The sequence below is a fragment of the Alligator mississippiensis genome, chromosome 2, assembly GCF_030867095.1.
Source record: "Alligator mississippiensis isolate rAllMis1 chromosome 2, rAllMis1, whole genome shotgun sequence".
Classification (NCBI taxonomy): domain Eukaryota; kingdom Metazoa; phylum Chordata; order Crocodylia; family Alligatoridae; genus Alligator; species Alligator mississippiensis.
The window spans coordinates 61,745,938-61,767,882 of record NC_081825.1 but is presented as its reverse complement, the minus strand read 5'-3'; the positions used below and the strand labels follow the sequence as shown (position 1 = coordinate 61,767,882).

The 21,945-nt window shown below is 43.0% G+C and overlaps 1 protein-coding gene and 1 long non-coding RNA gene across 6 annotated transcripts in view; one reads left to right on the top strand and one right to left on the bottom strand.

Moving 5' to 3' along the window:
- The window catches only part of DLC1 (DLC1 Rho GTPase activating protein), a 426,468-nt gene that overhangs the window by 361,521 nt on the left and 43,002 nt on the right, over positions 1–21,945 (top strand). The window contains exon 1 of one of the 5 annotated variants that reach the window (XM_014594886.3): positions 9,611–9,798. The exons of the other annotated variants lie outside the window; for them this stretch is intronic. Coding sequence (XP_014450372.1) covers positions 9,762–9,798 — 37 coding nt within the window. The 5' untranslated portion in view covers positions 9,611–9,761. Of the gene's footprint in view, positions 1–9,610; positions 9,799–21,945 lie in introns of those variants that run through there. 5 annotated transcript variants of the gene reach the window in all.
- Positions 1,521–6,512, bottom strand: LOC132248554 (uncharacterized). Its single transcript, XR_009459775.1, has 3 exons — positions 6,254–6,512; positions 5,779–5,846; positions 1,521–4,894 (listed from the first exon to the last, which is right to left on the bottom strand). It is a non-coding gene; the product is annotated as an uncharacterized LOC132248554 (long non-coding RNA).

The following is a 21,945-nucleotide window of genomic DNA, read 5'->3' as shown; positions in this document are numbered from 1 at the left end:
CCGGGTCCAAGTGCCTACTGTCCTGCCTCTGACCTGAGCTGGGTCATACCAGCCCACAGCCTGAAAAGATTGCCAACCGCTGCCATAAGCACCTACAAGGTGTGTAATGCATGTGAGAAAATTTATGAATACAAGTAAGTGTGTGTAGAACTGGGGAATAACAGCATCTTGATGGTGATAAGTAAGTGCAGCTCAGCATTGGATTCTCCCATACACCCCATCTGTATTGTGCTACTCAGGTGTTGCAAAATGACAGATTGTGGATGTTAACTGGCCAGCGGAGAATTCCCCTGATGCACAAGGGTGACAAAGGAGGTAAAGCTAGCTCTTGTACCAGCCCCTGGTGAACACAAGTCGAGAGCAAGGTGGTATTGCAGAGCAAAGCTCTCCAAAATATATCCTCCAGCAACACATGTTAGAGTAGGACCCCAGCTTCCATTGGGGCTAGGTACTGCATCAAGAAGCCAGACTATTTCCTTCTGACTTTCTCTTCTACATAGAAGAGGCACTCAGGTAATGTTCAGAATTTGGCCCTTAGATTTTTCTTGATACTTTCCACATGCAGAGTCCATTTGTAAATTAATAATGATGACTATTGTCTTGATCAACAAAATCTATGAGTTTATTATATTTTCTGGCATTGGCAGAGTATGGTTTCATCTGTTATTTGTCAATACCAGTGTGCCACAAGTTATGGAGGATTTGATCTATTTGATTTGATCAGTCTCCCCCATAGGACAGAATGTTTCCTGTATTATTTCCTAAGAACCAGGATGAGCTAACCTCAATACCTAATTTTCTTAGGTAAGCAACATAAGTTTGAATCTACAAATCTTATTTTCTTAGATTGAAAAAAAGGTAGATTTATATATCTAAGTAGACTTAGACATCCAAATGCAATCCATATCTACCATTCAAGTTCCTGAAATCATTAAATGTACCTCCTTTTGTAACATACTATTATCTTACCCTTAAGATTGAGTCACAAAAAGCACAAACCTAGTAATGTTTTTGTTCAAGCTGAATTTTTTTTAACTCGTGTTTTTTGAGTCTATTGGAATCAGCAAAAAGAGTTCACTTATCCCTACCTGTAAAATACATGTAATTATAGATTATATATACACAACGTAAAGCAGAAGTTTACTAGCATTTTGATTTACTTTTATAAAAATCTAGGTTTCATTTTGATCAACAGCCGGGATCAGAAATAAATTACACACTCTCTCATATATACACAAACACATGTAGACAGTATTTAATATGGCATAGCATAACAATAATGAATTTCTTTCCTTGAAGGAATCTGCATCTAAAATAGTTACTTAGGGAGAAAGGTTACTAGACTAGATAGTCCATCAGTTAAATTTGATAAAAAGTCTATTTTTACTATATATTTACTTTAAACATATATCATCTTAGGTTTTTGCAGAATGAGAGACATTTTTTCTTCTCAGAAAGCAAGACATATATCTTATCTTTAAGAAATAATAGTAAGCTTTAAAAAGAAAGAAGGATGCACAATTATTTTCCGCTCTGCATTATTAATTTTCATTGAAGTTGTGTGCTTGAAAATTGACCTCAGTTGTTATTTCACTGAGACTACTGGGGTCCTTTAGAGTGTAGAAACAGAATTTATAAAGACCTAAGACCACACTGAAGCCAGGACTATAGCCAGAGGCCTGGTAACTCCTACAAACTGAAACCGCTCTGTAATCTATCATGCCGTTGCTGGGAGGATATTAATACTAGCATTTAGAATTGAAGTCATGTGTCTTACAATCCCATGTTTGTATCTGCAAGTCAGATGACCAGATACAAGTTGTGACTCCTCTGTATCACATTATTTAAAAGAGAAGTGATGGCAATAGTATAGTTAACTATTAAGGCACTCAGGCCTTAGAGGGAAAAGGGAAGACAATGGAGTCGTTATTAGTTCTCATCCTACGAATCACTCCCTTATGTGGTTAAAACAGAAGGAGAATTCACCTATTAAAGTGAATAATTGTGCCTGTTGGGCAAGCCTTTACAATTATTTCACCATCCATCTAGACCTCTTTGATTGTATTAAGGATAACAATACTCCACAGAGAATGTAACTTGCTTCAGTTAGTAGGCATGAGTTTAAAATCAGTACATTCATCAGGAACTAGCCATGTTTCTACCATGTGAATGCCTGCTTTTTTAATAGCTGATGAATTAAGTAGATAAAAATATTTAAAGCCTGGGCCACAAAAGGCTGTAGTTTTAGTGATTCTTTGAAGACAAATAAGTGATGGCTGTTGCTAGTAAACACCCTGGCCTGGTAAACATCCAGGTCTCAAGTGGAATGAGTACCTTCAAGACTCTTTTCCTCCTAATGCAAGGCTGATGCCTCACTTTTAATCTTTCCAAATACATTTACTTGGTCAGCCTCAGGAAAATACAAGTAGGGCTGTCAGTTAATCACAGTTTAACTTGCATGATTAACACAAAAACAAATCAACACATTAATTTTTTTAATCACGTTAATTGCACATATCATTTTGACCAGCGGAGTGGATGAGCTCCGGACCAGCCGGAACCTGGCCTGCCCCACACCTGCTTCAGATTCACCCACCCATGCTGAGCAGTGGCAGCCGCTGCCAGGCCCTTCTTGCTGCAGCTGCCCAGAGCCCGCACCCGGGCTGCCCTATGGCTCCTCTCTGCACCCATCACTGCTGCTTCCAGGCCACCCAGCAGGGCAGTGGTGGCAGTGCAGAGGAGCTACAGGGCAGCCCAGGCACAGACTCCAGGTGGCTGCAGAAAGAAGGGGCAGCAGTGGTGAGGGAGAGAGGCTGCTTTTTCTTTCTACTGAAGAGCAGCTTTTGCCTAGCCACTGCCACTTCTCAGCATAGGCAGGTGAGTTTGAAGCAGGTGTGGGGCAGGCCAGGGGCAGGGCTGTTCGCGTGTGTTTCAGCTGGTTGGCTCCAGCCGGGGTGAGTCTGGAGCAGGCACGGAGTGGGCTAGGGCTGTTTGCTGTTGGTAGTGTGGGGAGGAGCCACAGGGCACACAGGCTCTGGGCTCTTGGGTGGTGGGTGCTAACTATTGTTTAACTGTGCAATTAAAGTTGTGGTTAATTGCAACTTTTTTTTTTTAAATCTTGCAATTAATTATGATTCGTTTTTTTAATCATTTGTCAGCCCTATTAATTAGGGTTTCTTCCACAATGTTATGGGTGAACATGCTAACTCCTAATATAGTTTAAATCCTAATAGATCACTCTGACACCTCATGTATTATCAGCTCCTTGACTCTTTGTGTTTCATACATAAGCACCTCATCCTTGCTTTCAAAGGACTTAATATTCTTTCCTTAATTTCCACTCTGCTTTCAGTTCCTTAGGAGTCATTCTCCATCTCTGTATTTCTTCAGTGTGCTGCATCTTCTTTTTCCTCACACTCTGTTTCTCCCCCCTTTCATGCCATTTTGTTCTTGAAATAGGACTCTAAGTGGAAAGGAAAAGAGATTTTCTCCCTTTCTTCAAATTCCATTTTTTAAAATCCATTTATCCTAAGAATCCTTCATACTTTAATCTTCCCAACCATCTCTATATGCCCCATCTTATTGAAACTGTCTCTCCCTTGACTTGTCATTTTTTGCCTTGTCTACCTTAGATCAGAAACATGACATATCTTGTATCTAAAAAAAATGGGTGAATTTACAGTGCTGTGCAAGTGATCTATTTTAAAATATTTCTAATGCTTTCATCACTGTAGAATCTAGTTGCCAAGAAGAACAATAGTTAGATAGTAAATTACAGTTATTGCTAGTAGAGGAAAGTAGAAGGTTGGAGAGGAAAGTAGAAGGTTGGACTTGTGGTTAAAACTTAGGTCAAAGATTCAGAAGATCTGGCTCTGATACAGGCTGTCTGTGCAACTTTCTTCAAATCACTTAAATCTCACTTTTCTTCATTTTACTCCTCTGCAAAATGTTTAGAACTATAATAATATTTATCACCATAATATGAGTGGTACAAGGCTTCATTCTTATATATAAAGAGTATCCAAAGATCTCGAACAGTTTAAGTGGAGATTATTATTAAGTAAGTATTCTTAATGCAAAAGTGCAGTAAAGATATACTTTTAAGATATGGCATCTGGGATGAGTGAAAAGGTGATTTTTAGGTAGAAGCCATTCATGAACAGAAAAAACTTTATTAAGGGCCCAATGGGTCTGTTGTGTAAGTGCTCACCCAAAGTCTTGCAATCAAGCCTAAAATGCTTTATCGTTTATAACCCAAATTTGTGAATGGTACTTTCCCAAGCTCTCAACACTTTGGAGCTGTGCTGTTTTAAGAAATAATGTGATTTTGACAAGATTTTAGTTAAACTGTTGTAGTATTTAAATTGATTTAAAACCATTTCGAGTTAATTTAAGAATTACATTGATCTTACAGGTAAGAGTTAAATATTACAACCAGTATTCATTAATTAGAAACAAACCTGCGTCTATGCAAGGGTATGCACCAATTTAACTTAATTCTGTCATCAATATAAATTAAACTAGTGCAACTTGTGTGTAAACAAGCTCTAATTTTTAAGAAGAGCATTCCAGGCTCTTTCACAGACAACAGGAACATCAGCAACACTGTTATTCTTCATCTCACCTTCTTCAAAACCCTGATGTCAATAAAACTATTGTTCTTCCTTTTACCTTCCCTGCAATCCTGATTCCAGTTCCCCCACATTCATACAGAAAGCATTTGAGAATATGTTTCCCAGATGTGAAGACTCTTTTCAGGCTTGCCTCCTTCATGGTCTTTTTCTTGTTTCTGCTGAAGTAGCTCTGCAGAAGTTTGTCTTCTCTAATTCAGGTGGTCATAGTACATTACAATGCGTAATCAGCCTTTTCCAATCAGTGTCATGATGACTGTGTCCTGTAATTGCCCAAGAATGTAGCCAACAAAAACAGGAGACGTAGTTACAACACTACAGCCTCATTGTAATGAACTACCCTGGTACTGGGAGAAAAGTTCATTAAAAGCATGTGTTTGTTATACTAATAATCAGTTTGATGCACCATAATAAAATCAGTTCCAGCTGTTGGGATAGTTAAAAGTGGGGGTTGTTACAAACAGGGCTCTTTAAAACGGGGTTGTATAGTACAGAGGTATTACCTTGCCTGTTCAGCAGCTGGGAATAAAATTCCCTCTGGTGACTTATCATAGGCCTGTCTTGCTTGGAGCAGTATACTTGCAATGCTAAATGGAATAGTCTATGTGGAAAATATTATTTCATGGGCACTAAGGTCTTTAAGGGCCCTGCATTTTATGAGCCAGACCTGCATTTTAAATGCATAACCTGCTGCTGTACAAGAAGCATTCAAAAATAAAGGTAAATTTGATTGAGCCAGTAGGAATTGGAATTGGGTAAGATAGGAAGAAGTAGTTGACTGAGCTGGTAATGCATGTAAAATTAAGCTTGAAGATAAAGTGCAGCTCCATTCTCTTGTTGACTATTAAAGTAAATTAATGAACTGGAGCAGTGTAGGAGTTTCCAGAAACAACACTATAATAGCCAGCTCACCACAGTTAGCAGCCTGCAAAAAGGGGAGATATTTATTCTTCAGGCAAAGCGCCTGTTTAGGCACCAGACTACGTATACTTTATACCTGACAGATCACAGTGCAGAAACAACAACAAAAACTTAAAATAACAACAGTTAATATAAAATATGAGGCCGGTTTGGAATAAAATGAGTCAATCATGGTATCTGATGGTATGCAGGTATTTTCAGAATTTCAGAGCACTCTTTTACTTACATTAAGCAGCCACCAAGTAATCTGTATCTGTGTATAGTCTGTAGCAGTCATTTTGGTCTTCTATGCGACTAGCAAGAAAAGAGCATTTAAACAATTAACAGAAACTATACAAGGGAGTAGATAGCTTAGGAAATTGTTACCGAGACAGAACCTTTCACTTCTGGTTATGGTGACCTAGTGGCTGGTTATCATTGATCTCAGCCTTTTGGCTGAGCTTAAGTGAAGTACTAATGTGGTTACCATGCATGGCAAGCCTGTTTTTTTGCCTATCTTACCATTTTTTTAAATTTAACACTATTTTACCCTGAGGAAAAGTGTACTGTATTTTTTAAATACAATGCCTAAGTCTGCTTTATAATCCTACAACCAGGAACTAATGTGATTATTGGGCACAAGGCCTCTATGGTATCATACAAAAATTTTCTATTCTTAACATTTTCTCAATAAAGTTTTTAAATGAACTTATTAAACCAACCAGTGGTAGGATCCAGGCTTAAAGAAAAGGGGGTGAGGTACATGCCACTGACTGCCCCTCGCACCATGGGAGGCAATGGGGCAAGGCATAGCTGGAGCCCTGGGATGGCAGCTGCCATTGATGGGGATGGGCTAGACAGAGAGCAGGGGCACAAAGAGGGACCTGACCACTGCCACTGATATCCCTGGCAGAGTCTGGTACTGAAACAGCCCCAGCTGGAGTAAGGCAAGAGTGGACCTGAGACTGCCCAGGGCAGCTGTGGCAGTGGGTGGGTCCTTCTTTTCTGCCTTTGCTCCCTACCTGGTCCCATCAGGTGTTCCCCATCAGCATGGGGGGCTCCAGTTGTGGGCAGCATCTGCATGGACTGCTGGGCTTGGCTGGGGTTAGAAGCGGCATCCGGCTTCCTGCTCACCACCTCGCATGCCCTCTGCTGGCCAAGAGCAAGAGCAGAAAGAGGGAACCTGTCTGCTGCCACTGTTGTCCCTGGTCAGGTTTGGCACCTTGCATAGCCACTTGCTGCCGTCCCTGGCAGGAGTGGCTCTGGGACTACCTCCCCCATCCCCATGTCTGAGACAGTCAGGGACAGTGAGGAGGGTTTGCACCCTGGGGGGTGCTGCTGAACACCAGAGGGGAATCAGTCTTACCTACTCCAGGAACTCAAAAACAGTCCCCAACAGCTTCTTCTATAGTTTGGTCTATGCACCGTTGTTACTCCAGCAGCAGCATGGTATGTATGCATCCGACTGCTGCTGCTGCAACAGCAACACTGCAGGGCTGTTTCTACTGCCAGGGCACAGACTCTGCCAGGCTGATAGAACCATGCTGGCACCCTACTAAGATAGCGTCCCAGGGCTGGTGCCCTGCCTGCCTCCCTCTCTAAGTTAAATCAACCTATTAAACCAACCACGGGTAGATCCAGGCTTGAGTGCGGTACATTTCTAGGTTCACCCTTTCTATTCCTGCTCTCTGCCCATTCCACAGGTGTCTCCCACCCACCCCTTATGCTCCCTCTGACTCCTCATCCCCCCCACTGCAGCTGTGGTCTGACCTCAGTTCCTGCCCAGATCCTTCAGAAGACCCAGGCATCCAGGTCTGTAGAGAGCTGGATCCAGCCATTATCCAGCACATGGTACAAGGGGGGGGTGTGACTGCACCCCCTTGGATCCGTGCGGGCTGGGTCAAACCCTGGGCCCTTTCGTCGCTCTGCACGCGGGCTGTGGCCGGCAGCCCGGGCAGGCCGGGTTGGAGAGGGCTGGCGCCGAGCTAGAATTAGGCACAGACACTTAATGGTTGATTTTTGAGATTGTTTACTTACACCGAGATGGTCGCAGTGCAGGCTGAAAAGCTTGCTTGAGTTGCGGTTACAACAGAAAACACAAACAATCACGTGGAGTTTGCTAGGCTCCACGCAGACAGAACTCCGGATGCCCAGGACAAGGGCGCCTCAAATAGAAAACTCATCGATACATCTTATAGAAAGTTACCGCTCGAAGACGGGAAGAGGTGGGCGATGGATCAGGCCGCCAAACTCCTCTGAGCAACACACAGGGTTTCTATTACCCTGCCACGCACACCCAGAGTCCCCACGAGATGGATGTGTAGTCCTCTTCAGCTTAGGCGGAAACTGCTCAAGCCTCTTATACGGCTAGCAGGCCAATCGCTAGCCGCCACGTGAGAATAATTTAGCAGTAGCCAATAGCGGGACACAAATTTGCATACGAAGAGCAGGAACTCCTTTGCACCCTGCATTTCTGTGTTGCAAAGGAAATGCACCCTGCAAAGACAGCTGCAAAGTGGCGGGAACTCTCTCCCTTGCACGCGGGTTCTCTGTGCAGCAAAACTCCACCGTGCAATGAAGCTGTAAACCCACGGGGATAATTCTTAGTGCCGAAGCACACACAAAAAATCAGACCTTTGGGTCATGACAGGATCCACCCCTGAAAACAAGTTATGGTGCTGATAATACATATGATGCATGCATATGATGTGGAGAAGCTGAAAGAGCACTCTCCTTTGCAGTAACATTTCTTTGGGGGAAAAATTATTCAGAGCCCTGCAGGTTGATCCTTCTAACAGAGAAGAAGAGTTTATTCCACTACACTTAGCTGTCACTGCAAGTCAGTAAATAAAGATCAAAGCAATTAAACCAGTATTGACTATTCTGACCTCCCCTTTTTGAAAGCTGTTAGCAGAGAAAATGCCTTGCAGGCCCACCTAATGCGACACGTGCTCTGATTAATATTTCAAAATTTCAAATGTCTTAGAAGTTACAGCTAACAAAAATGCAAAGGCAGGAATATAACCAATGACTCATTTGGCTTGAAGTCATAGCCTCTGGAGATTAACAGCTGCCCTCCATGGCTTGCAAGGGTGATAGTTATTAGCGAACTTGTCTTTCCCTGACTGGCTAAGAGAGAGGTGTGGCTCCCACTTGTCAGCTCAGTGTTGGCAAAGCCTTCTGCTCCAAGTTGGGTCAAAATGAGGCAAAAAAAAGAGAAATGTTTGACTTGTGAATCAGATGTGGGCTACCCTGAGCAGTTGCACTGTACAAGCCCTTCACTGCAGCTCATGATCTTGCCACCACCGATAGGAACCGGTTTGAGGATCTGTTTCAAATTTCCTCTCAGGGCTTCGACTGCGGATTTAATGTGGGGGCACTGCGGAAATGCAGGTTGTGTTGGGGGAAAAAAATGCAAGCAGAAATAGGACCAGGCTGCAAATGCCCAGTGGGAATTAGGCATTTCCCTGCCATCCCCAACACCCCTGTGAAACTTTTCTGGTGTTGTGATCTAGGGCTCACCCTGGTCTTGGCAGGGAAGAAGGGGGAGACTTGCACGGTCAGTGCCGTGGCAAGTGGGGGGCGAGCGGGGCGACTGCCCCAGGCGTGGAAGCGAAGGGGTCCACCAACAGGCACTGCCAGCCGGGGACGGAGCCACGAGTGGCTCGTTTGGGGGGCCGGGGGAAGGCCGGCTCCTGCCGCTGCGTGCACAAGCATGGGGGGGCGCCCGGCCTGGATCTGCGCGGGGCGAGGGCGGCCTGCTGCTGTGGACTGCCGCGATTCTCAGCCGGGACGCTGCGACCTTCGTGGCCTCTCACATCCACACCTGCTTGGCCGGATGGGCCCAAAGATGTCCCACAGGGGCAGTACAATTTCCTGGCTGGCTGAAGATCTGCTCTGAGGCACTGCCGACGGTCCAAAAACCTAAACCAAACCGCGACGCAGAGCAAAGCGCCGCGTGAAGCCTCAGCCCCGCTGAGAGCCGCTCCCCCCGCTCCTGTCCGGCGGGCCAGTGGGAGGGGCGCGGGGAGGCGGGGCCGGGCCGGGCCGGGCCGGGCTCCTGGCACTGAGGCGCTCTGCAAGTGGCTGCGGAGGCTGCCGCAGCCCGCGCGCGCGATGGCCCGGGGCAGCCGGCGGAGGAGCCGAGGGCGCGGCGCGCAGGAGCGGAGCTGAGCCGAGCCGAGCCGAGCCGAGCCGAGCCGGGTCCGCGGAGCCCCGCGCCCCCGCCCCATGTGCAGGGAGCGGCCGGAGACCATGATCCTGACACGTAAGTCCCGCTCCGCGCCGGGCCCCTGCGGGCGCTTCCCCCGCGCTCCGCGCCGGGACAGAGCCTCCCGGCCGGCTCGGGAGCGCGACCACGACCGTGCCTGGGGCGGCGAAGGGGGCAGCGGGCAGAGCCCGGGCAGGGCCGTCTCCCCGCTCCCTTTGAAGTCCCCGTCATTATCCGGCAGCCTGGTGCCCGGCCGGCGGCGACGCCTGGCGCCTTTGATCGCCGGTCAGGAGCAGGCGCCTCCCGCCGCGAGCAAACAACCCCCCGCGGCCCCGGCCTTTGTGCGGAGCCCCGGGACGGCAAGAGCGCCTCTCCCTCCGGCTAATGACCCCCAGCCCTGCCACTGACAGGCGCGTTCGCCAGGAGGGTGGCTAAGCCGCCTCTTCCCCTCCAGCCTTTTGCCTGCGATTCACCGAGACGGGGGAGCCGAGCCGCGGGGTCTCCCCCAGCCTGGGGCTTGCCCTAGGAGGCTGCCTGGGTCTGGGGAGTATCCGAGCCCCAGACGGGCCCGGGAGGCGGGGAGGGTCCGTGCCCCGTGGCAGGGTGGCGCAGACTTGACAACCGAGTCCCGCTCAGGCAGAATGTGGAGCTTGACTGCCGGGCTTTGTCCAGCTAAATTTGGAACGGGTTTGCCATTGAAAAAAGATTACAAAATAAAAGGAAAACCAAATAAAATAAACCCTCTTCTATTTCCCCTCTATTCTTTTTTAATAAGTGTTTCTCTTTTTTTCTTTAACCAAGAAGCCAGGATTTCTCAGAGCAAGAGCTTTGATTGGACCAACTATGTAGCTGAGATAAAGTTGCACAGGCTTTCCAATGTAAGGTGTTGGGGGGGGGGGGGGTTACATAGGTCCCTTGCTGGCAGAAGACTCTGTTTCTCCCCTGAGGCAGCACCAGGTTTTAAAACACTGTAGGTTCCCGGGCAGGAAAAAGATAACTTTATCTTGGCTGTCGATTTACAGATTTTTTTTTTTTAACCTGAGTAAGTACCACCTATTTGAATTCTCTCTGATCAGGAAATTCCCAGCAGGGCTGATACTGCCAGTCAAGTTACCCTTTTTTTTTTTAATCCTGTTTGCCATAAACTGGAGGGAAGATAATAGATAGCCAAGCAGACTGCAGAGCAGCCACTGGATGTAAATCTATCAGCAACTGGATATTTGACTCATTCAGCATCCATCTGGCCAGCAGACTATTGCTGATCCAGAGCATAGGTGCCTCCATTAATTCCTGCAGATTGTCTGATTTAGGATGTAGCCTTTCAGGTTGCAGCAGATGCTTTCAGTATCCTATGAGTTACCTGATCTGCATTTCCAAGAGATGCCCACCCCTCTGCCCACCAGATGACAGATTAAAGTTATCAGGCTGTTTAGCAGACAGACTTGGAATTTATTTCAAGACTTGTGATTAGGAGCCGTAGATGCAGTTTAGGGTTTGAAATACATTTTATGCAAACAGTGTGTTGCTGATGATCTATCAAGATTCCTTTTCCACCAGTTTAATGAGCCAGTGCACCTAGAGAGTTGCACTGTGTAACTTCTAGGATTTGCCCAGACTTTTTTTTTGTCTTGATGGACTACAGCAAGATTTCTTTGCTCAGACCTTTACCACTGCAGTGGCTATGGAAAATACGAATATGCTGTTTTAATGGTTCATACATATAGAGAGCTCTTGTTTTTCTGGAGTTCTACTGGCTGCCATTAATACTGTTTTTCTAAAGAGAAGTTAAAATGTGGAAGGTGATCATTTTTGTTTTACCTAAGCTGCAAAGCTCATATTGCTAACTTTTAGAATACGCAGGGAGATATTTGAACTATACAGTAGCAAAAAACCCAGGTTCTTTGGCTGGATATACTCCTGGCTTGGGTCAGTCATTAAAGCCAGTTCTCTTATCTGCTCCGACGGGACAACAGAAAAAGTAATACAAATAGGAGATGTAAGGGCTATACTTGTAGACCATGTATTCCAGCCCTGTTTTGGGAAGCCCATGATAGTCATCTCTGGCAGGACTGTGAGGGATGAGGAAAGTTACTGGAAGAAAGTTGGGCTTTTATTTTACATTTCCTTTCAAGAAGGTATTTTCCATGTTGTAAGTAGGTATAGGCATGGTCTTCATAGGGTTTAAAAATATTTAAAGGTGGAGTTTGTGCAATGCAAACCTTTCTTGGCCAAAAGTCTAAAGTATCTAAAATTTGAGTAGCCTGGGGCCCAATCCTGATTCTGTTGAAATCCGTTGGAGTTTGATATTGACCCCAGTAGGAACAGAATTAGGCTCTTTGCCTGTTTTAAAGAAAAAAAAAGAGGAGGAAGAAAAGAGCTTCTGGACTGAACAGGATGGTCCTTTACTGTAAACAATAGTTTCTCATGCTTAACTATCTTTCCTAGCCACAGGAAGAAGGAAATGAGGCTATGCAAAGGGACCCTGACAGGCTCCAGACAATGCTAGACCCACCCTAGCATTCACGCTGTACAACCAGAGAACTTAGAGAAATAAAAATAACTTCAGATGTTTCCCCTTCCTTCCTCTACATGTTACAGAATATAACCAAATCAAACGATTCACTGTTTTGGTATTCCAAGATTGCACTGTGGTAAAGGGGTAATATTATCTGAACTCATTTAAGTATCTCAGTGATGTTTCCTTACAATTGCAACTGAAAGGGTCAGTTTTCCTTCATTATTTTCTTTGAATTATGTGATTAAGGAAAATGCTGTATAGCAAAGCTGAAAGATACAAGTAAGAAATCTGAGGTATTTCTGGAATTGCTTCTTCAAGGAAAGAAAAGGAAAGAAAAAATTGTTAGCATTGAGATGAGCTGCAGAGTTGTGTAAACTTTTAGTCTGTGAAGTGACTGTGACTGTCAAACCAACTAATCCTAGTAATTTTAACAATTCCAAGCATATTTCTTACTTGTCCCTATGCTTTACCAGGCTGAGGTACGCTGTAAATAATTGTGTGTGGTGCAGGATGTCAGGATTGCCTTGTTTATTTTTTACTGCAAGGCTGATGAATGTAGAGGAATGTGAAGGCTGTTGCTTTTTCAGCAGAGGCTGCATGAGTTTGTAGAGTAGGTTATGTTATTGGAGACAGGGATGCAATTACAAGTCTTAAATTCTTCTTTCCTCCTCCAGTGAATACCATGTTTCCAGTAGAAATGCTTCTGTGTCTAGACTAAGGTGCTATGATTCATCTTTGGGGGTGAGAGAAAAATCACAGTTTGGGTTCCTTCACTGATAAGGAGAGGAAGCAGCATGGCCCAATCAATAGAGAAGGCCTGGAGCTTTAAATTTGGGTTCTTTTCCTGGTTGTTCCCACTGAGAACCTCATTGTGCCATGATTGTTCATACTGGGTGCCTCTACACATGGTCCTACGTGGCAGTTGTGATGCGCTGCATCGCCATACGATGCGCTACGGCGATGTGGTGATCACATCAGTCTACACACGATTGGCAGCTACTTTGCCGTAACAGCATGCTCTCTGTTTTAGCGCTCTGCTATGGTGAAGTAGCAGCGAAAACTAACCATGCGCTGCACGCACAGCGCAGTACAGGCGGTTACTGCACCATGCTTTAGTACTTCCAAAAGGAAGTACTAAAGCACGGCACCATAACAACATCTCCATAGGGCGACATGTAGATGCTCCCGCTGAGTAGTACCTTATTCTGGGATAGTCTTCTGGAAGCCAGTGAAACTACTTGTGACATAAATCACTGTTCAGTAGTAATCAAGAGTAGTAGAAGCAGGTCCTGTATGACCTTGAGTCAATGCAGTTTCTGTTTTTCTATTTGAAAACCAAAAATAATGTTATATATCTCTCTGAAGCAACCTTAACACCTGTAGATTAAAAAAGCTGTACTAAACAGTATAACTTTATTACTACGGTTGCTTCTTTCAAATGATATTTCATCTTCAACAGACAGTTGTGTTTCTCTTGAGAATGATTGTGCTCGGTAAGACAGGATTATAAAAGTTGATCTCAGCCTGTCTTCCAATGCAAGCTAGAGAGACTATCCACATGTGGTGAAGAGGAAGAAGTTTCAAAATTTCTTGAAAGCACAGTTTCAATAGACTTTCTATAAAATATTTTTTCACCAAAATGTGTTACATGTTTTGAAAATCACTCTCCAAACTCAGGCTATATGCAAAAGTGAATACATGCATACACATGCACACACAGAGAAAAGAGCATATATAGAAGAGGTGAGTTGGGAGTCCATATAAGCTCATGTCCAGTGGACATCTCTTCCAATAGACTCCCTCCAGAGCAGCTTCATGGCAGTTACTTCAGCCTAAGTATTACAAAATGCCCCACATGTGGTAAATCTTTGCTTTTTGGGGAAATGGCCCTTGGATCTAATGTTATAGATCTACTAACTGCTTTGTCTCCATCTCATCTCATCATGCATGCTAAGAAGCAAGGAGCCCTGCAAGTCAGAGCCTACAGTGTATGAAGTTCTATTTTTCAGACTTGCCAAATTCTGCCTGCTCCATGCAGCAGAACTGTAATGACTCCACTGCCATCAGGCCATTCTGTTCCCTTGCGTAGGCTTGGCCTTTAGTTCTGTAATATTAAGCAAAGTATTTTCAAGTGGGCTTAGTCATTTGGTTCCTTTGAAATATGGTGCTATAATTCGATCTGTAACATATATGTGAAGTTTCTGTTATTTCCTAAATACTTGCTTCAAGAAAATCCAGCTCTTGCACTCTTCAACATGCCCAGGCGACAGTCTGGAAATTACCTTAAAAAGCTGTGAATCAGCTTTTGTGAGAGAAACTGTTTTCCAGCAACTGCTCCAGAGAATGTATCAGCATGGTAATTTGACTGCCATATCTGAAGGATTTTTATCTCAACAATAAACGCCTGTATTTTATCTTAAACTTTAAAACAATATAAGTTTATTTTTAGTCTTCAAACAAAAGAGTGGAGCCTGCTTTAACATCTGTTTTGTTAGACGAGTGGCCTCTTAAAAGAATAATTATCCTGGGAAGCAATCCAAACAAATATATATATATATATATATATATATATATATAAAACTAAATTATGTTAAATGAATATCTAAAGAAGGAAACTGCATTTTGGGTGATGGGGGTGGTGGCAACAAAAAGTAATTCAAAATCCTGAAACCCAAAATACTTCTGATTTGGGATCCAGACTTCTCAAAGGTCTAGTATTTCACTAGATGTTTATTATTCTGGAGGGGTACCCCAATCTCACAGCACCACCAAGCCAAGGGATGAACTATCTAATATCCTTTGGCTTAGAACAGGCATGACCAACCTGTATCACAGGTGCCACAAGTGGCATGGGCAGCCTGTGTGTGGCACATGGCAGACTGGGGAAGGGACAGGCAGCACAGTGGAAGATAGAGCATAAATCAGAAAGTAAAGCAGCAAACTAAGGAGGGAACTCAGGGAAGGAAACAGAAAGCAGAGTAGCAGGTCAGGCAGGGAGCACAGGGTTGGGAGCAGAAAGCATATCAGGCAGGGGAAGGCAATCAGTGGTATTTGGGGAGGATGCAGGGCTAATTTGTGATACACCGACCAGAAAAGTTGGCCCCCACTGGCTTAGAGGAGCGAGAACTGAGCTGGGAGTCACAGGAAGTAACAGTCTGTTTTTCTTTCACTGATAACAGTTCTTTATATCATCCTTTCCTATTATTCACCAGGCCAAGTAAAAATTTGTCTACATTTTTTCTCAGTATAGATTTTTATATTTAGGTCACTTGAGGGTTTCTTTCTTTTTTTCCCCTGTCTCCACCTCCACTTTTTTTCCCCTTCCACCTTGCTTTAAAACATCATGGAAAGCAGAATGTTGTTGGTACAAAAGAAAATAGTTCATTACAAACAAGGCAGAGCAACCAACCTTTAAAAAGATATTTGTACATTACATTACAATGTAGTCCAACTTGCTTTCTTGATCTCTTGGTATGGAAGGAAAAGATGTATGCTGTTCATGTGCTCAGCATACTTATGTGACTAAACAACGTTTTTTGGCTTGCATCATACTTTATGTGGAGAAGCTGGATGTGTGTTTAGTGTCCAAAGAAGAGTAAATAGGTTTCTCCAAATTCTTCAAAACACCGGTTTGTGTTGAATTAAGGATTAGGCAGGAGACAGATTCACACTTGTAGTCTTTGTGTTAGTCTTCATGAACAGATATATTTTGTACAGGTGACTGGTTTGTACTGATCACTGCTGGTATTTTGAAACCAACCACTGAATTTTTCCTCTGCTCCCTACCTGTAAAAAGGAGAACAGCTACAAGTTTGCCCCATTAACAAATATTAAAGTAATATGACTGCCTTGGGCAATGCCACATTTATTATTTTTATCTAGATATAGGGGACTAGTCCAAAGCACTGAGGGCTCAAATGTCCCCAGTCATGTACAGAATCTTTGGGAGGTAGGGCTGAGAGCACAGGGAGCCTGGTACCCCTTATCAGGAGTCAGGCTTGGTGATGGTCTTGGTGGTAAGCCTAAGGATTCTCTGAGCCTAAGGGTCATTCTTTCTTCCTTTTGAATGGCTTTAGGAGCAAGAGCTATCATCACAGTTTTAATTCCAAATTCCCCAGCCAAACCAATGCCCTGCTAGAAACCAAGTGCAACTCCAGGATGTTACCCTCAAACTTGTATCTGGGGCAGGAAGTTATTCTGTGCTTCAGCCAGGCGAGGTATTTAGGCATCACTTGTACATCAAGTGGCCACACCGACCATGTCCAGTGTATATCCTAGTAAGGGTCGTCCACATGCTCCATGAAAGGTTGAAGCCCAGTTGTTGCATTATTGGATCAGAAACAAGGTGTTTAGTTGGGGAAGTGTTTTCTGCATAAAGGAAAGGGATTATTGGGCAGGATTATTCCAGGCTAATATCACTGCTGGCACTAGTTTCCCTGACAAGGACTTTAACCATGACATCTCTCCCATCCACCAGCTGTGATATCCTACTCTCTATGAAAAAAAATCTGCCCCGTTAATTCCTCTGGAGTCATTATACCCAAATCAAGGAGTTTCCAGTAATAACAGTTCTTCATATCGGTTCCAGTTGCATTCATGGCAGTTCCTAAAATAGGTGGGCTTAAAAATCTAGTTGGCCTAAAAGCAAGCATGGCATGGGTTCAGATTTTAAAGAGAACATTTAATGAGACTAGGGATAGGTGAGAATTCTGAAATAAACGTGTGTGTGTTGAATAATTCCTGGAGAGCCTTGTGTTATCTGGTTCTTTGATAATCTACATCCTTTTCAAGTAGGGCCTGCTCCCAAGATCTTTTGAAGTGAATAGAAAGACTCCAATTGACTTCAGTGAGCGTTGGCTCTTGGACCTAAATGAAGTATTTTAAAGCCATTTAAACCAAAATCAGTTTCTCTCACTTACCCAATGCTTCCAAATAAATGTGCCTTGAAACACTCTTGAAATTATTTTATATACTGAGGCTTGTGGAAAATAGAGTGATAATACAAGGCAATCAAATTGTGACACTTGAGATCATATTATACAGTTTATGTTGCTTGCTAAAATGATCAATATACACTAACAGCTATTAATGTATCTTGATTGTATTTTGTGGGAGAAATAAAATAGAAGTACTAAACAGAGCATTTGTGAACCTGGGAGCCCAGTCCTACTCCTCTTCAAATTTAGCTTCTTAAAGGAGTAAACAAATATTAAAGCCTAACTAATGAAAGTGAGCGTCTTCTCGCTCTTCCTCTAAAATGGCAAATTCTGGTGTCTTTATAAAAGGTCTGTTTAAAACAGTACTCAGGCTTTCTAGCTCTCATGCTGATATTTTTTTCTGAAAGCCTATGAGTCTAATGCCTTTTCCTTTAGTTCTATTTTCTTCATCTTCTCTTCCCACAGCAAATTCCACACATAACTCTACTTCTTCTCCAAATGAGCTGTGGTTTATACATAACATCAACAACATAGCTATACTGTTTTCCTGAATGGCTCCATAAATTGGAAGTTCTCTTCTACGTTTGACACCAAGCCAATCAAAAACACAAGCAAAGATTTTCCTTTGTTGCTTTCATATAATCAGAAAGTGTTTGAATGGTTTTTTTTCCCCTTTCTTTCTAGAGTTTTTATTATTAGAAAGCAATTTGTTTGTTCAAAAACTGGGCCATTGCTAATTTTGGGAAGGGTAGGAAGGAGGTGCCACACACAGCTTCTTTCAAAGAGTTTACACTTCTTCCAAAATGATTTGGCAGGAATGTAGCAAAAAGCAAAGAAATCTGCATGGGCATCTATATTATTTTGGTGTGACTACTGAAGCATCCAGAGCTAAATGGAAACACGCCCTAAATGAATGTAGATCAGAATAGATTGAAGCCTACTGACGTTTGAGAGTAGATCAAAAATAGTCCATTTTTGCAAAGTGTAGCATGTTTTGAAAGTGTAGCGAGAAAAGGGAACTCTCAGGACAGGAAGTTTAGTTTTGCTTCAGACCCCATGATTGGGCACCAGGGCCAGATTAATTGTGGTTTAATTCAGTTAACTGACTCAGTAGAATTAACCAGAGATTAATTTTCCTCAGAATTATCCTTGCATGACTTTAGTCCATGATGATTAAAAAAGTCATAAGTAAGACACATCCATATTGAAAAGAAACAAAGTGTAAAGTTGTCTAAACATCTAGAATTTAAAACTTTATTACTGTAATAATAAGAATAAATTCACATCTGCTTTTGGGCAAGAACTGTTCAGGACTTTGAGAGCATTCATGAATATTTTTACCAAAATTTAGTACTTGTATTAGAAGAATTAGCTTAAAAAATTGTTACGTACAATTTGGTCTGTCTCCTCTGTCCTGCTGATGCTTGTTAGAAGTAAAAAAACATGGCGTTGCTTCCTTGAAAGGTGGGTAGCACTCTTCATAATAATGCCTGAAGGGTAGCTAATTGTGTAGTCTTGAGAACTGAGAATATGAAAGGAAACGGGTGGGTGGGTGATTTGAGGTCTGAAAGATCATTAAAATTAAAGTCACCTTAAGTGGCAGAGTGATCTGATCAATGCTGACCTGGAGCTGATCTGGATCAACAACGTTATTTCATGCCATTTAAGAGAATATGATTCAAATATACAGGAAAACATTTGCTTCCCAAATTGCACAGAAGGTGCTGAGCTCAATCCACAAGAGGGAATTCTGCCAAATTCTGAGCTAGAGTAAGTGATTTGCAAGGTGTTCTTGAATAGTTCAAGATGCTGCTTTGGAATTGCCAGAGATTTTTTCCAAAACTCTGCCAAAAATTTAAGACGACGGACATTTTACCAGGAGAACAGTAGGGAAAGAATTCTAACACAATATAAATTCAGTAGTTTATACAATGTTGTTTGTTACTGTAATAATAATGCAAGTTCTAAATAGTCACATCACTAGCAATCATTTTATGAACGAATCATTTGATTCTGTTCATTTAGTGGGAGAGAATCTTCTGCTAGCTAACTGTTGGAAAATAGTTTCTTCCATATTTTGCAGAATGGTTTTTGAACAGGAAAGTTTATCTAAACTAGGACTGTGAGTCTAAACTAAGACGCCGTCTTTAAGGCAAGAAAAGAATGGATATTTTTTCAAAGGCTCTTGTGAAAATGTGAGCTGTAGCTTTGTTCTAGAGAGCCATTTCTCCCTTGAACCAATGTCATAATGAGCTCTGATGGTATTAGAGAGTAAAGATTCTGTCCCTCCTCAGAGCAGCTCTGTAAAAGCAACCACCATGACACAGCCAAAAAACATGGTAAGCAGTAGAGTTTGAAAGAGGTAATGTAACTTGGCTTGATTGTTTGTATTATGGTTAGCACTTAGCTAAAGATGTAGTTGATGTGTGTCTGTGTACAGATGGATGGGATTATAAAGTGTCACTTGGGGCTTCAGAGTACCATGCTGAAACCTTTGCCAGAAATGTATGGATTTGTGGCAATTAGAAAATGGAGAGGGGGCAAGTGGTGAGTATAAAGCAATGCTGAAAATCATTGTTGAATGAATGATGTGTGACTTAAGGATCCTTGTCTTTGTGCATTGGCGCTGTCGTCTATCAACTTCAGGAATCAAGATATTGCAAAACTAAACAAAATGAAGGGAGGGTTAGGGTCCTATTTTTACTTACTGGTTTGGAGGAGGATTGGGACATCTTAACATCCCAGGAAATGTGTAAGTATGGTCAAATGGTTCCCAGCCATACACAAAAGGCGCTTATAACCTTCATTTAAACATGTAGGGCTGCTTTGTGAAACAGACTAACAAATAAAGACGCTTCCAATACAAATTTCCTGTTTCCTCCTTAATACATTTGCCTGTTACTTGCTGATACAAATCCCAAGAATAAAGACTTCATTGTACTTCTATTGTATTTTTAGTTTCTGAGAGAGTTTCTTGCATATAAAGAAGTTGTAAAGAATAATATTTAATGATTTTTCACACCAAAACCAACCCTTGCATGAAGAAAGTAGCATGAGGCAGATGTCTGAAAAGCCACAGATAAGCTGATATATCTTACTGTAATTGGGTATTTTCCTGTGGAGGAAAAAATACAAGTTTTAATTGATGTGGTCATTTGAATCCATTATTAAGAGGTGACATCTAGCTTTGGAAAGGAAGTGACATATGTATGGGATACTGTTAGTATAGGAAGTATAGCCATCTGTCAGAGCTTGTATATCAATATCAATCTTTAACTATTTAACAAAATTCTTCATGGGATTATTAATTGTGTACTCACAAGGTGAAAATTGGTTTATGGTCTCAAATGAACATATACAGTGGGTGTGTCTATGCGAGGCGCCACATAGCTGCGAGGCAAGGTAGCTCACTGCTACGCCGATGTAGTGTTGGCGTGCTGCTACTGCACAGTAGCAACAAGGTGCTGCACAGTAGCTCGTTGCTGTTGTGCATTAGGGTCGGAAATGACCCATGCGGCGCCGGGACTGTGTAGTACCAACTGTGCAGTGGGGCACACATACAGATGCACCCAGTTAGTTGTAAAGTGGTTTACAATCACCCAGGTTTACAATCACCCTTTCTTCCCGGTGTCCCCAAATGATGTCCTTTTTCAAATACAGGTAGCCCCTATCATCCATATAGTTATCTCAGAAATCAATTGATTCCTGGGGTTATAGTCTGTACCCTGGATTTTCCAAGGGTAAGGTAAAGATGCTAAAGTAAGACCCACCCCTTCCCCCCCTCCCAGCATGTCTCTTTCCCTTCAGAAACAACCTCTGTGTAATGGCAGCCTTGAAAGTCATCTTTCTTTTCTCCCTGCGCCCCAGACCTGCCCTGAGCCAGCCCCCTCCAGTCACTTAGACAGGCACTTTCACCTTATCCCTCCTGGGCTGGGACCCCTAGAGCCTGAGAAGTGATGGTTCTGAACTGGAAGGGAGGACAACGGTGGGCTTGAGGTTCTTCCAGCCTAAAACAAGTGCTCTGGCTGTTGCACCCAGCTTTTCACTAAAATCTTTTATTTTCAGAAAAAGATTCCAGTTAATTTGTGGCCCGTTCCTTTGTGGTCTTTCCATAGTTCCAGCTATCTGACTTATCCTCTGTTTCTCTCATTTACTATGACAATGGTCTGCTGTAGCCATGCTGGTCTAAGTCCATAGGCAGACAAGGTTATTTTGTTAAATCTGAAATCTTTTATTAGACCAACTCAAATAGTTGGAAAAAAATTTTCTTTTTTAAGCGAAGAAGCTTTCTGGCACAAACAACCTTCATCAGGCTGAGGAAGTATCTGCAGATGGTCTGTACTCTTCCTGGATGAAGTGGTAAAACAGCCAGAAGCCAGTAAGTATGCAACAAAGCCAGTCAGTTAAAATGTAAATTGAGGTGGTCAGTAGGTGAGAGACAGATGGGGGGGCGGGAAATGAATGTAGGTATAATCAAAGGATGAGAGACAGGATGGTGGGGGGGCAGGCAATGAGAATTGTCTTACTATAACACATTTTGCAGGGGAATGCAACTGATTTGCAAGTGGCTTCTTATGTCATCTTTTCAGTACAAACCACTCTGGGTACTCATACAGTGGGATACAGAGGCAAAGGCTAGTATTTAGACCCGTTTGAGAAAAAAAAAAATCATATTATAAATTGCTTTTCATATTCCAGCTGGTAGATGGAGTGTGGTTGAGATGAGCAAAGATAGCTCCTAAACTACCT